Here is a 13,746-nt window from a genome sequence, read left to right on the forward strand (position 1 = left end):
AACACCTGACAGGTTCTGTGGCTTTGGCACCTAAGCTATTCTATTTGTTGCCTAGAACCCATTAAGAGGAATGGTCAATGGCAAGCACAGCCCATAGGTACACACCTAGAAAGCAGCAGTAAGAGCACAATTGTTGGGATCAGACAGCCTGGGTAGAGGGCAGGTCCACAGGTAAACTGCTGTATTTTGTAACCTCGAGTCCTTTAAAATTTATTCATACCATGATGTATTCTCATACAAGATTATACACCACTAAATATGTACATAGACTGGGGGAGAAAATGATCAATGGATCAATCATTGATCAAGGATCAATGCAATGGTATTGCAACTGGATCAATGCAATGATCAAAATATACAATGCAATTGGTATTTTGCAAAGATTTCTATCGGTTTTATATCAAAGATGGCAGGCCATTTCCTAGTTGTAAACACTGGGAAAAATTAAAATGAAAAGGCTTATAGGATAGAACACAGAAACAAGGGGTATTTACAGAATATCTGCATTGTTATAAAAATGGGATAGGACAGTTCTCAAAACATCAGCAACAAAATCACCTAGAAACTTATTAGAAATGTTACTTTCTATGGATTAGAATGAGGACAAATCACAATTTTTGTGGAATGTTAGGAATGTAAAATGGTGCAAGTTTTATGGAAAAGTGTCTCAGTTCATCAAACAATTAAAGTTAGAATTACCATATGATCCAGCAGTTCCACTTTTTTGGATATACCCAATAAGAATTGAAAGCAGGATCTTGAAAAGATATTTGTGCCTTTATGCTTGTAGTAGGAATATTCACAAAAAGGTAGAAGCAACCCAAGTGTCCATGAGTAGATGTCAGAAATAAAGAAAATATGGTAGATGCAAGCAATGAAATATTGCTCAGCCTTAAAATTTCTGATACGTGCTAAAACATAGATGAACCTTGAGGATATTATCCTAAGTGAAAAAAATAATAAAAAGAAAAGCACTCTAAGGTTCTTCTACGAAGTACCAAGAATAGTCAGATTCATATGGACTTAAGAATAGAATGGTGGTCACCAGGGACTGAAGGAATGTGGAAATGAGTTGTTATTTAATGGTTCTAGAGTTTCATTTTGTAGGATGAAGAGTCCAGGATATTCTTTGCACAACAATATGGATGTACTTCAAGTATTAAACAGGACATTACAATAGCTAAGATGGCAAATTTTATGTTGCATGTACTTTACCATTATTTTTAAAAAAACATATAATACTAGTTCTCAGTGCTAAATCAGAGATTTCCGGGTGATGTCGTTCACCATCTTGGCTACATTCAAGGCATCTACAAGGCCTTTCTCCAGTGTGAACCATGTGATGTCTAAGTAGCAGCAAAAGGATGTCACACATTTGCCATACTTAGAGGACTTTCACTAGTGTGGATATTCTGAAACCCAGTAAGTACCATTTTGCATGTTGAATCTTTCCACTTTATTGAAAAGACTCTTCTTCAGTATAAACTCTCCAATGTCCGAGACAAGAGTCAAATCAAAATAACGTCCTAAGTTTCCTGAACACATATTTCTGCAGTGTAAATTCTCTGATACATAGTGATTGGAGAGCTGTATCTATATAATTACCCACACTCACGGCACTCAGTCTTTCTCCAGTGTGTATTGCCTGCTGTCCAGCCACAGTATGTTGGTGACTGAAGGCTTTCCCTCATCCACTGCATTCATAAGGGCTTTATCCAGTGTGGACTTTCTGATGTCTGAGAAGTGTGGAGTTATACCTAAAGAATTTCCCACATTCACTGCACTGCTTTGCTGCACTGTGAATTGTTTGGTGACAAATGAGGTGGGATTTTGTAAGAAAGGCCTTCCCACATTCACTGCATTCATAAGGCCGTTCTCCAGTGTGAACTCTTTGGTGTTGAATGAGTACAGATTTCAAGCTAAAGAATTTTCCACATTCATTGCACTCATAAGGCCTTTCTCCAGTGTGAACTCTCTGATGTCTACTGAGTGTAGACCTTTCCATAAAGAATTTCCCACATTCACTGCAACCATAAGACCTTTTTCCTGTATGAATTCTGTAATGCCTAAAGAGGTTTGAGTTGCACTTAAAGAACTTCCCACATTCACTACAACCATAAGGCCTCTTTCCAGTGTGAACCCTCTGATGTGTAATGAGTGTGGAACTCCACATAAACAGTTTCCCACATTCACTGCACTCATAAGGCCTTTCTCCAGAGTGTATTGTCTGGTGACGAACAAGGTGAGACTTACAAAGAAAGGCCTTTCCACATTCACTGCACTCATAAGGCCTTTCTCCAGTGTGAGTCTTCTGATGTCTACTGAGTGTGGACCTTTCCGTAAACAATATTCCACATATGCTGCACTTATAAGGTCTTTCTCCAGTGTGGATTTTCCCATGGTCAGCAAGTTTATTTTTGTGGCTAAAGGCTTTCCCACACTCACTGCACAAGAAGGTCTTCCCTGCCATGTAAACTCTGTGATTCTTCACAAATGATGGTCTTCCTCCATCCCCTCTGCAAAGTTTCTCTCTAATCTGCTCCTTTTGGTGCTGGTGAAGATGTGCTGGACATGTGTATGGCCCCTGCTCAGGGTGTGTTCCATCATGCTCAGCCAGACGCAGAATGTCCTTTAGAAGTGAGCTACATGTCTCACAGGGCTGGGTCTTTTGGGTAGATAGAGAGGGCTTTGGAGCCATGACCTGTGATACTCCTACAGAAACACCTTGCTCTAAAGGTGCCTCCTCATCCTCTGCTCCATGGCAACAACCTGTAAGAATAAAAATGCTGGTGAAGTGCGTGCTGACTGTGATGAGTGGAGGCAACTCCATCACCAATGTCTGTCAGACACCCCATGAAAATGATCATGGAACTGGTGACAGGCATGAACCTTGGTATTGTGACAGGTCAGGTCTCACTAATAGCTGAGCAGGCAGGCCTCCACGACAATGGTTTCAGGATGGACTGAGTAGTTAAGTTGATTAAAAGCTGATAGAGCCACTGCCCTCATGCACAGGTTTTAGTAACCCCCAACATGGGCACCGAGGAAGGAGAGCTGTGCAAACCCCAGGCACAATTAGTGCCTGAAGACTATTTTGTTTATAGTGTTATTACTCAGCTATTTCCTTTATATAATCCTTTATATATAATCAATCATATATTAGTTTATAGAATTAGTGCCTGAACCATAACTTACTGCTTACATATATCTAGCTTATATAATCATACTTAGTACTTATATCTAGCAGACTTAGTTCCATATAATCTTTCTATATAGTCATATATATATTATAGTCTATATAATCATATATATATTCTATATAATCATATAGGTATTATAGTTGGAGCTGTATCAACACATTTAGTGATGATTTATGTAATCTTTCTATATAACTATATAGTCGTTTGTAGTAGAAGGAATGCCTAGAGCAATCACACAGCAGAAGCAGTACATGGGAAAACAGCCAGACCAGGACAAGAACCAAAGACCCAGGCGGTGGCGCCCTGCCTGAAAGGGCATACGCTGTATAGCAGGCTTGGAGCAACAGCCTCTACTACTGCGCATGGCCCACCTCTCTGCCCAGGTGACATAATGAGGTGGCCCCTTTGTTTGTGACTCACATGATTATGTATGCCTTATCACTAAGCCTCACGTACGACCTCACGTACGACCCTTCCCCCTGCTTGTACCTAATAAATACAGACGCTTCTGGACGTTCAGGGCCTCGCCTGTCTCTGCTCATAGGTGGCATGGCCCCTAGAGTCCAGCTGCTCTTCTCCAGTTCTTCAGTGTCCTGTCTCTTTACCTCTCAGATCCAGCGCCTCAGCACAGCATAAGGGACACCCCATGACCCAGTGGGGCCAACAGCCCTACACACAGGCTGGAGTGTAACAAATGCCCACAAAGAGTTTTGCACAGGACTTTCCTGGCCCTTAAAGCATGACAAGGTAACCAAGGAATTCTTACAGGACCCGTTTAGGATTAAATAAGTTTTTTGGGGGGGTCTGAAAAAACTCCCATAGCCTTCACGAACCAGTTTATTGGGGTTCTAAAGAAACTCCCCAAACCTCTGTGATTTAGAAGGAGACAAGATAAGGGTAATAACCCCAGCACCTGGACCCATTTAGATTAAGTAAGTTTACTGAGGCACCAGAGGAAGGTCTTCAGGATTCAGATCTTAGTCATAGAGAAGTTAATCACTTATGTCTTTAGATGAATGCACACTTAAATGTAGACAAACAGCTTAGAAGGTATATAAGCTCCGGAAAAGTTTGTAATTTTGAGTTCCTCTGGCAATAATTTCCAGGCCTTCTCCTTATAATAGGTTACAGAAATAAAAACTTTATTTTTTCCCAGTTCATCTGCAACTCATTACTGGGCTGCGAGAATAAGCAACCCTACCTTCGGTTTAGTCTGGGAACAATATGGTTAGGCTTTGTGTTCCCACCCAGAGCTCATCCTGAATTGTAATCCCCATAATCCCCATGTGTCAAGGGTGGGACCAGGTAAAGGTAATCACAGGGCTGCTCCCCTGTGCTATTCTCATGATAGTGAGTTCTCCTGAGATCTGATGCTTTTATAAGCATCTTGCATTTCCCCTGCTTGCACTCACTCCAACTTGCTGTCCTGTGAAGAAGGTGCCTGCTTCTCCTTTGCCTTTCGCCATGACTGTAAATTTTCTGAGGCCTCCCCAGCCATGCAGAACTGTGTGTCAATTAAACCTCTTTCATTTATAAATTACGCAATCTTGGGTATTTCTTTTTTTTTTTTTTTTTTGAGATGAAGTATCATTCTGTCCCCTAGGCTGGAGTGCAGTGGTGTGATCTCGGCTCACTGCAACCTCCGCTTCCTGGGTTCAAGCAGTTCTCCTGCCTCAGCCTCCCGAGTAGCTGGGATTACAGGTATGAGCCACTATGCCTGGCTAATTTTTTGTTGTTGTTATTTTTGGTAGAGACAGGGTTTCACCATGTTGGCCAAGCTGGCCTCAAACTCCTGACCTCATGTGATCTGCCCACTTCAGCCTCCCAAAGTGCTGGGATTATAGGTGTGAGCCACCAAGCCTGGCCAAGTCTCAGGTGTTTCTTTTTTTCAGACAGAGTTTTGCTCTGCCACCCAGGGTGGGATGCAGTGGTACAATCTCAGTTCACTGCAACCTCCGTTTCCTGGATTTGAGTGATTCTCCTGCTTCACCCTCCCAAGTAGCTGGGATTACAGGCACCTGCCACCACGCCCAGCTAATTTTTGTATTTTTAGGAGAGACGGGGTCGCACCATGTTGGGCAGGCTGGTCTTGAACTCCTGACCTCAGGTAATCTGTGCCCAGCTGAGGTATTTCTTAATAGCAGTGTAAAAATGGACAAATACAGTAAACTGGAATTGAGGTAGTGGGATACTGCTCTAAGGATACCCCAAAATGTGGAAGTGACTTTGGAACTGGGTAACAGGCAGAGGTTGGAACAGTTTGGAGGGCTCAGAAGAAGACAGGAAATGTGGGGAAGTTTGGAACTTCCTAGAGACTTGATGGATAGCTTTGATCAAAATGCTGACTTGGTGATATGGGCAGTGAAGTCCAGGCTGTGGTGGTCTCAGAGGGAGATGAGGAACTTGTTGGGAACTGGAGTAAAGGTGACTCTTGCTATGCTTTAGCAAAGAGACTGGCAGCATGTTGCCCCTGTCCTGGATATCTGTGGAACTTTGAACTGGAGAAAGATGATTTAGGGTATCTGGCAGAAGAAATGTCTAAGCGGCAAAGTGTTCAAGAAGAAGAAGAGCATAAAATTCTGGAAAATTTGCAGCCTGACTATGCAATAGAAAAGAAGAACTCATTTTCTAAGGAGAAATTCAAGATTGCTGCAGAAATTTGCGTTAAATAACGAGGAACCAAATGTTAATCACCAACATGATGGGGAAAATATCTCCAGGGCCTGTCAGAAACCTTCCTAGCAGCCCCTTCCATCACAGGCTCAGAGGCTTAGGAGGGAAAAAAGGTTTTGTGGGCTCAGCCCAGGGTCCCCCTGGCTCAGTATAGCCTCAGGACATGGAGCCCTGCATCCCAGCTGCTGGCTCTGGGTCCCCCTGCTCTGTGCAGCCTCTGGACATGGTACCCTGTGTCCCAGCTGCTTCAGCTCCAGCCATGGCTAAAAGGGGCAAGATACAGCTTCAGCCATTGCTTCAGAGGGTTTAACCCCCAAGTCCTGGCGGCTTACACATGGCATTGGGCCTGTGGGGGCACAGAAGTCAAGAATTAAAGTTTGGGAAGGAACCTCTACCTACATTTCAGAGATGTATGGAAATGCCTGATGTCCAGGAAGAGATTTGCTTCAGGTGTGGAATTCATGGAAAGTCTCTGCTAGGGCACTGTAGGAAGGGAAATCTGGGGTTAGAGCCCCCACACAGAGTCCCTACTGTGGCACTGCCTAGTGGAGCTGTGAGAAGAGGGCCACCGTCCTCCAGCCCCCAGAATAGTAGATCCACCAAGAGCTTACACTGCATGCCTGAAAAAGCCGGAGACACTCAATGCCAGCGCATGAAAGCAGCTGAGAGGGGGTCTATACCCCCTCTCAAAGCACAGCCACAGGGGCAGAGCTGCCCAAGACTATAGGAGCCCACCTATTGCATCAATGTGCCCCATATGTGAAACATGGAGTCAAAGGATACAAAGGATATCATTTCAGAGCATTAAGATTTAATGACTGCCTCGCTGGGTTTTGGACTTGCATAGGGCCTGTAGGCTTTGTTTTGGTCAATTTCTCCCATTAGCAAGGGCTACATTTATCCAATGCCTGTATCCCCATTATATCCTGGAAGTAACTAACTTGCTTTTGATTTTACAGGCTCATAGGCGTAAGGGACTTGCCTTGTCTCAGATCAGACTTTGGACCTGGACTTTTGGGTTAATGCTGGAATGAATTAAGACATTGGGAGACTGTTGGGAAGGCATGATTGGTTTTGAAATGTGAAAGGGACATAAAATTTGGGAGGTGTCAGGGTGGAAAAATATGGTTAGGCTTTGTATCCCCACCCAAATCCCATCTTGAATTGTAATCCCCATAATCCCCACATGTCAAGGGTGGGACAAGGTGGACATTATTGAATCATGGGAACAGTTTCCCCCATACTGCTCTCATGATACTGAGTAAATTCTCATGAAATTTGTTGGTCTTACATGTCTGGCATTTTCCCTGCTTGGACTCATTCGTCTTGCCGCCCTGTGAAGAAGGGCATCTTGCCTGCTTCTCCTTTGCCTTCTGCCATGGTCATAACTTTCCTGAGGCCTCCCAGCAATGTGGAACTGTGAGTCAATTAAACTTTTTTGCTTTAGAAATTACCCAGTTTTGGGTATTTCCTAATAGCAGAGTGAGAATGAAATAATACAAACACTAAAGCCAATGAGAAGAGGTCTGCTGTGCAGAGTTGGGCCTGGCAAATACCCATGTTGGGAGAGCCCTGATGATGGGTAAGAACACAAGAGACGGGTACTATGCAGAGAGGAGGAGAGTGTCCAGGTTACTTCTCTGAAAATGGCTCTCCATAGGCCATGGCTGCTGGTGACTAGTGAGCAGTGTGCAGAAGGCTGTGTCTAAACCCAGAGATCTGATTGTGACAAAGGAGCTGGTGTTCAAGGACTACTGACAAATACATGCAGACCTCACAACACCTTAGGTACAGGTCATGCACTGGAGGGCACTGCAAAGGGAGCAGTCGAAGAGAATGGGTAACAGATGGAAGCCAGGGATTAGAAGTCAGAGTAGAATTGACAATGGGGGAAGGAAAAGAAGAGTGAGTTGTGGCAACTGGTCTTGAACTAAACAACAGGGGTCAAGAAGACAGGTTCCTAGTGTGATATGACTCCAGCTGTGACATCATACCTTTTTCCAACTCCAAGGAACCAGGATCATGTTCCTCTGAGCTGCTACAGCCCTTCAGGGAGTAACATCCACCCTCTTGGGTGCCCAGGGCCCTCCCCATTGCTTAAGGTGACAATCTGTGGGACCTGGAAGAGACCAGTCCTAGGGGAAAGACACAGAAAGAGATGAGACAGCACATGCCCAGAGAGATTGACCCAGTGATATTCCACATTCTATAATCATCAGAACTTCACAGAAGATTTCTACATCCTGCACAATCAAGCCAGTGGTTCACCAAATTAGATCAGGTCAATACCTGAAATTCCAAGAACAAGAAGGCACCAAGAAATACAAGCAAGAGCAAGGAAATGACAAAGCACAGAGGTCCCATCCATTTGACTAGAACACAGAGCCGGTGGGTCTCTACATCAGATTCAACATTTCTGGATCCTGAGCCCTTTCTTGCAAGCCTCAGAGCAACAGGGGATGGGGCTGCTCGGAAAACGGGAGCACAGAGCACACAACCCAGTCCTGACTCTCATAGAATACATGACATGAAACAAGGAAAAGCAGCAGCACCCACAGTCTCACTGTGGGAAATGCAGAGCTGCCTTTGGGTAAAAAGGGATAACCCAACCCAACCTGGACACTGGGCAAGTGTGAGGGCCTTACCTAGTGAGGACAAAAGGGCCAAATTCTCCAGCATCACATCGCGGTACAGCAATCTCTGAGCCTCATCAAGGTGCCCCCACTCCTCCTGGGAGAAATATATGACCACATCCTCAAAAACCACATGGTCCTGCCAAATTGGGAAAGATGAATACGTGAGCAGCATCTTTTCAAGCTGTATTTACTTAAGTTCTCAATTTCCTACTTATATTTACCATCCATTAAACACAGGGCCAAACTAACAGCAAAATGTGTTTCCATCTCCCCTACCATTTTGGGCACATATTCTGAACCACCTCCATCTCTAACTTTCTCAAACCAAGCCAGTATTTCCTGTGATCTAAATCAACTCAGGGACAGGTACTGCACAACTAGGGACAGTCCCAGTAGCCCAGGTGTCCTGGAATTACTTAAACTAGCCAAACTATCCTGTCACCCAGCCCTGCCTTGTTTCCCATGGAAACCCCAATAGCATCTCTGGGCTAAACTAAACTTTCCCCTCACTCCAGTTTTCCTCCTGACCAAATCTGGTGCTTCACCATGTGGCCCTGTGTTATGTGCTGTGCACCCTCCTTAGGGAAATGTAAGGAATAAATATCTTCTTTCATTAATTTCAAGTTCTCTAAGGGGTTCTGGAAATAAAAAAAAAAAAAGGATAATATCTTATTTCAGTGTCACTGGCCTGTCCCTGGGATCACTCACTCACATCCATAAATGAAAACCCCATGGGGACCAGGCTTGATGGCTCATACCTGTAATCCCAGCACTTTGGGAGGCCACGGCAGGCGGATCACCTGAGGTCAGTAGTTCAAGACCAGCCTGGCCAACACAGTGAAATCCATCTCTGGATTTCTAAAAATACAAAAATTAGGCTGGGCGCGGTGGCTCATGCCTGTAATATCAGCACTCTGGGAGGCTAAGGGGGGCAGACCACCTCAGGTCAGGAGTTCAAGACCAGTCTCACCAACATGGAGAAACCCTGTTGCTACTAAAAATACAAAATTAGCCAGGCGTGGTGGTGCATGCCTGTAATCCCAGCTACTCAGGAGGCTGAGGCAGGAGAATCACTTGAACCCAGGAGGTGGAGGTTGCCATGAGCTGAGATCATGCCATTATACTCCAGCCTGGGCAACAAGAGCAAAACTCCATCTTAAAAAAAAAAAAAAGCCTGGCACTGGCCAACTTGGTGAAACCCCATCTCTACTAAAAATACAAAAATTAGCTGGGCATGGTGGCGCATGCCTGTAATCCAAGCTACTCAGGAGGCTGAGGTAGGAGAATAGTTTGAACCAGGGAGTCAGAGGTTGCAGTGAGCCAAGATCACGCCACTGCACTCCAGCCGGGCAACAGAGCAAGACTCTGTGTCCAAATAAAAAAAATACAAAAATTAGGTTGGGCACAGTGGCTCACGCCTGTAATCCCAGCACTTTGGGAGGCCAAGGTGGGTGGATCATGAGGTCAAGAGATTGAGATCATCTTGGCCAACATGGTGAAACCCCATCTCTACTAAAAAAATACAAAAATTAGCTGGGTGTGGTGGCGCCCGCCTGCAGTCCCAGATACTCCAGAGGTTGAGGCAGGAAAATCGCTTGAACTTTGCAGGTGGAGGTTGCTGTGAGCTAAGATAGTGCCACTGCACTTCAGCCTGGTGACAGAGTAAGACTCCATCTCTCAAAAAAAAAAAATATTGTTTTCTATGATCCATGAAAAACTAAAGTAACAAAAATAAAATTTAAAAAGTATGTGTGTATGTATATATATATATATGCCAGGCATGGTGGTGCATGCCTGTAGTCCCAGCTACTTGAGAGGCTGAGGCAGAAGAACTGCTTGAACACAGGAGGTACAGGTTGCAGTGAGCCAAGATTGCGCCACTGCACATCAGCCTGGGTGTGCAGACTCGGTCAAAAAAAGAAAAAAAACCCTAATGCGTATAATCACTGCTATATTTCTCTCTCTCCAGGATCTCATCACTCTCCCCTATACCTCCTTTCCTTGCTCAGTCTCCACACCCTCCTAATGTGGAAGAGACACCACATCCAGGTGGCAAGAGTGACTTTTCTCTCCACATTTCCATTGGCCACTGTGTCCAGCACACAGAGAAATCAGGTGAAGGACAAGGCAGAAAAGTACCCTCTAGGATGGGGGCCTCCCATGGGGATATCCATCGTCTGCTGCTAGCTGGTTTCCATGGAGTCACTCAGATCTTGCCTCCCAAGACAACCAAATGCAGACTCATCCCCTTCCCTTAAGCTACCAGGGCCAGGGCCTGGGGCCATCCATTCACACTCCTCCTGCCTGCATAGCACTCTTTGGATAGCACTCCAATCACATCTCTCACACCTACACTCCTGTAAATTCCACAGAAACCTCCCAGCCCACACCATAGGCATTTCCTTCACCTCCTAACGGGCCACTCTGCACATGGAAACCAGATGGTGCACGGCAAATACACTCAGCATCCAATTCACTCCCAGTCCTGCCCCAGAACACTAAAGTCCCCTGGCACCAGGGGCAGCCCAAAGCCCTGCTTTGAAGGTTTCCCTACATGGCCCTGTTTCTCACTTTACTGTCAGCTGCCCAAACCATGTGAGGACTTCACGTATTCTCAGCTGTCTCCTGCCTCACAGCATACTCTGTCCCATAAGCAATCAGGAAAATTGCTCTCCACCAAAACGTCATTCCAAGCCCAGCTGCCCTGATCTCCACACCTCCACTCCTGATACGGTTTGTTTGGCTCTGTGTCCCCACCCAAATCTCAGGTTGAATTGTTAACCCCATGTGTCAGGGGAAGGACCTGGTGTTAAGGGACTGGATCATGAGGGTGTATTTTCCCCTTGCCTTTCTCATGAAAGTAAGTTCTCACGAGATCTGGTTGTTTAAAAGTGTGAGGCTCTTCCCCCTTCATTCTCTCCCTCTCTCCTGCTCCACCATGGGAAGATGTGCCTTGCTTCCCCTTCACCTTCCGCCAGAGGCCTTCCTGTTATGCTTCCTGTTAAGCAGGAAGAACTGTGGGCAGGGCGTGGTGACTCACGCCTGTAATCTCAGCACTTTGGGAGGCCAATGTGGGTGGATCACAGGATCAAATCAAGACCATTCTGGACAACAAGGTGAAACTTTGTCTCTACCAAAAATACAAAAATTAGCCAGGCATGGTTGCGTGTGCCTGTAGTTGCAGCTTCTCAGGACACTGAGGCAGGTGAATCACTTGAATCCGGGAGGCGGAGGTTTCAGTGAGCCAAGATCATGCCACTGCACTCCAGCCTGGGTGACAGAGAGAGACTCTGTCTCAAAAAAATAAAATAAAATAAAAAGGAACTGTGAGTCAATTAAATCTTTTTTCTTCATCAATTACCCAGTCTCAGGTAGTTCTTTATAGCAATATGAAAACGGGCTAATATAATTCCCATCCTCACCCCACCCCAACTGATGCTTAGCAACTCTCCAACCTGAACCAATTATCGCCCTCAGCAACCCTATCATGTCCTCTCCTTCCAAAGCCTTTCTTTCTATACCCACCGTCTTACACACTCTCATCCCCACTAACACTCCATTCCCTCATTAGTCTAGTGATTCTTCCCTCACCACACAGGTACCCAGTAAGAGACCCAGTTCTCATGCCCCATTCCAATTTTCTATCTTCAAACAGCACTGCCACCATAACCTAGAGATGCTGCCACCTAAACTGAATCCATGGCTTCACTGTGGTCCATACAACAGCCACCATGGTATGGACATCTCCAACCTGAACTCCTCCACCAGGAGTCTCTGAGACATCTATGACCTGAACAAACACTGAATCCTCATACTCACTCTGAAAATTCCTTATACTGCTGACTTCACCATCTTAGCTGATGGAGCATCTATGCTTCCAAACAAAACCATGGGGCCACTCCTGATTCCCTTCCATCCCACCTCCCCACTCTCTACATCATAAAATGTGAGCCGCTCTAGTTCAAAACACATCCTGAAGCCATGGCTACTCTTGATAAGCCACCAGCAACATCCACCTAGACGGCTGCAAGAACATCCTCTCACAGCTCCCTGCCATTTTCCTCACTTCCACAGTCTGTCCTCCACTCAGAAGCCAAAGAAAGTCCCTGAAACTAGGGTCCTGTCATTGCCCTCTTCTTCAAATCTTCCCCATCTACCTCCTCCCTTAGATTACAGACCCAGGACCTAGGCTGTCATTCCAGGACTGACGTTTAGTGTGTCTCTAGCCACCATCCACTCTGCTCCCTATTCCTACCAGATATAACAGACACTTGCAGTTATCTAAAAATCCAGTTCAGTCTCTCCTCCAAGCATTGAAACATTCTTAATCCTGTGCTCATGACACTCTGACAGATGTTACCATGTGAACTGTCAAAAATGGGAACCACTCCACATAATCCAGGGCCATCCAGGTAAGATGTCACAATAAACTTAAAACAAACAAACAAAACCCCAGGACCTAATTCAAGATATTAGAACTGGTGGAACCACCCATGTTTCAGACATAAGAGAGGGAGGAAGAGAGAAAAAGTATCTCAGGACATCGCTTTTCTTTATATGGAGGTGCTAAAACCATCAACAAGATAACTGCAGTAGGGGAAAGGTAGAAAACACTCTACTCACCTGTGCAGGGTTCATTTCTGCCATTGCCAGGAGGTCCTGAGGGAAGAGAGACACCATGAGAAGTGGGTAACCATGGGAAGATCCTACAGACAGAGCTGGACCACCATCTCTTCTTCCTTACTCTAAAGCAAACTGATGTCAAGTTGACTGTATCAACTTAGCTCCTCAGACTTCAGTGTTGCGTCTTAGCAGCACTGTGGCACTAGAAAAGAACTGAACCTGCTGGAGCTTCAGTGTTCTCATCTATAAATAGGTCTGATATTATAAGAATGACTCCCACCTCATAGGACTCTTACTGGTGTCAAACACTAGTAGATCATAATATATCAGGTATTACTGTTCTTGCATTAATGGTTTACGATGTTTTCAGTGTAAATAATGTAGCAGAATTTCAACAACTGGGGTGTACATTTTTATCTTTTAAAATTTTAGAGGATGTGATACTAAAATTTTCCATGGTATGTTAATTATAGGCAAATTTGGGTCAAACCAATTATGAAGTGTTTACAGGAATTTAACTCAATGAATTGCTTAACTTCTAACTGCCTACCTCTATGTACCCATTTAGAAGGACACCGGTTAGTGTTTATACCAGTAAGTGTTTACATATATAT

The 13,746-nt window shown here is 44.9% G+C and overlaps 1 protein-coding gene across 2 annotated transcripts in view; it reads right to left on the minus strand.

Annotated features, from left to right (window-relative positions):
• Positions 1-197: 197 nt before the first annotated feature.
• The window catches only part of ZNF547 (zinc finger protein 547), a 15,802-nt gene continuing 2,253 nt past the window's right edge, over positions 198-13,746 (minus strand). Inside the window, exons 2-4 of one of the 2 annotated variants that reach the window (XM_032263227.1) lie at positions 13,133-13,168; positions 8,519-8,645; positions 198-2,769 (exon numbers count right to left, since the gene is read on the minus strand). In XM_032263227.1, coding sequence (XP_032119118.1) covers positions 1,712-2,769; positions 8,519-8,645; positions 13,133-13,168 — 1,221 coding nt within the window. In that variant the 3' untranslated portion in view covers positions 198-1,711. Of the gene's footprint in view, positions 2,770-8,518; positions 8,646-13,132; positions 13,709-13,746 lie in introns of those variants that run through there. The other variant, XM_032263226.1, reaches the window with a different exon arrangement.

Source organism: Sapajus apella, unplaced genomic scaffold, assembly GCF_009761245.1.
Source record: "Sapajus apella isolate SASKATOON/1434 unplaced genomic scaffold, GSC_monkey_1.0 scaffold135, whole genome shotgun sequence".
Lineage (NCBI taxonomy): Eukaryota > Metazoa > Chordata > Mammalia > Primates > Cebidae > Sapajus > Sapajus apella.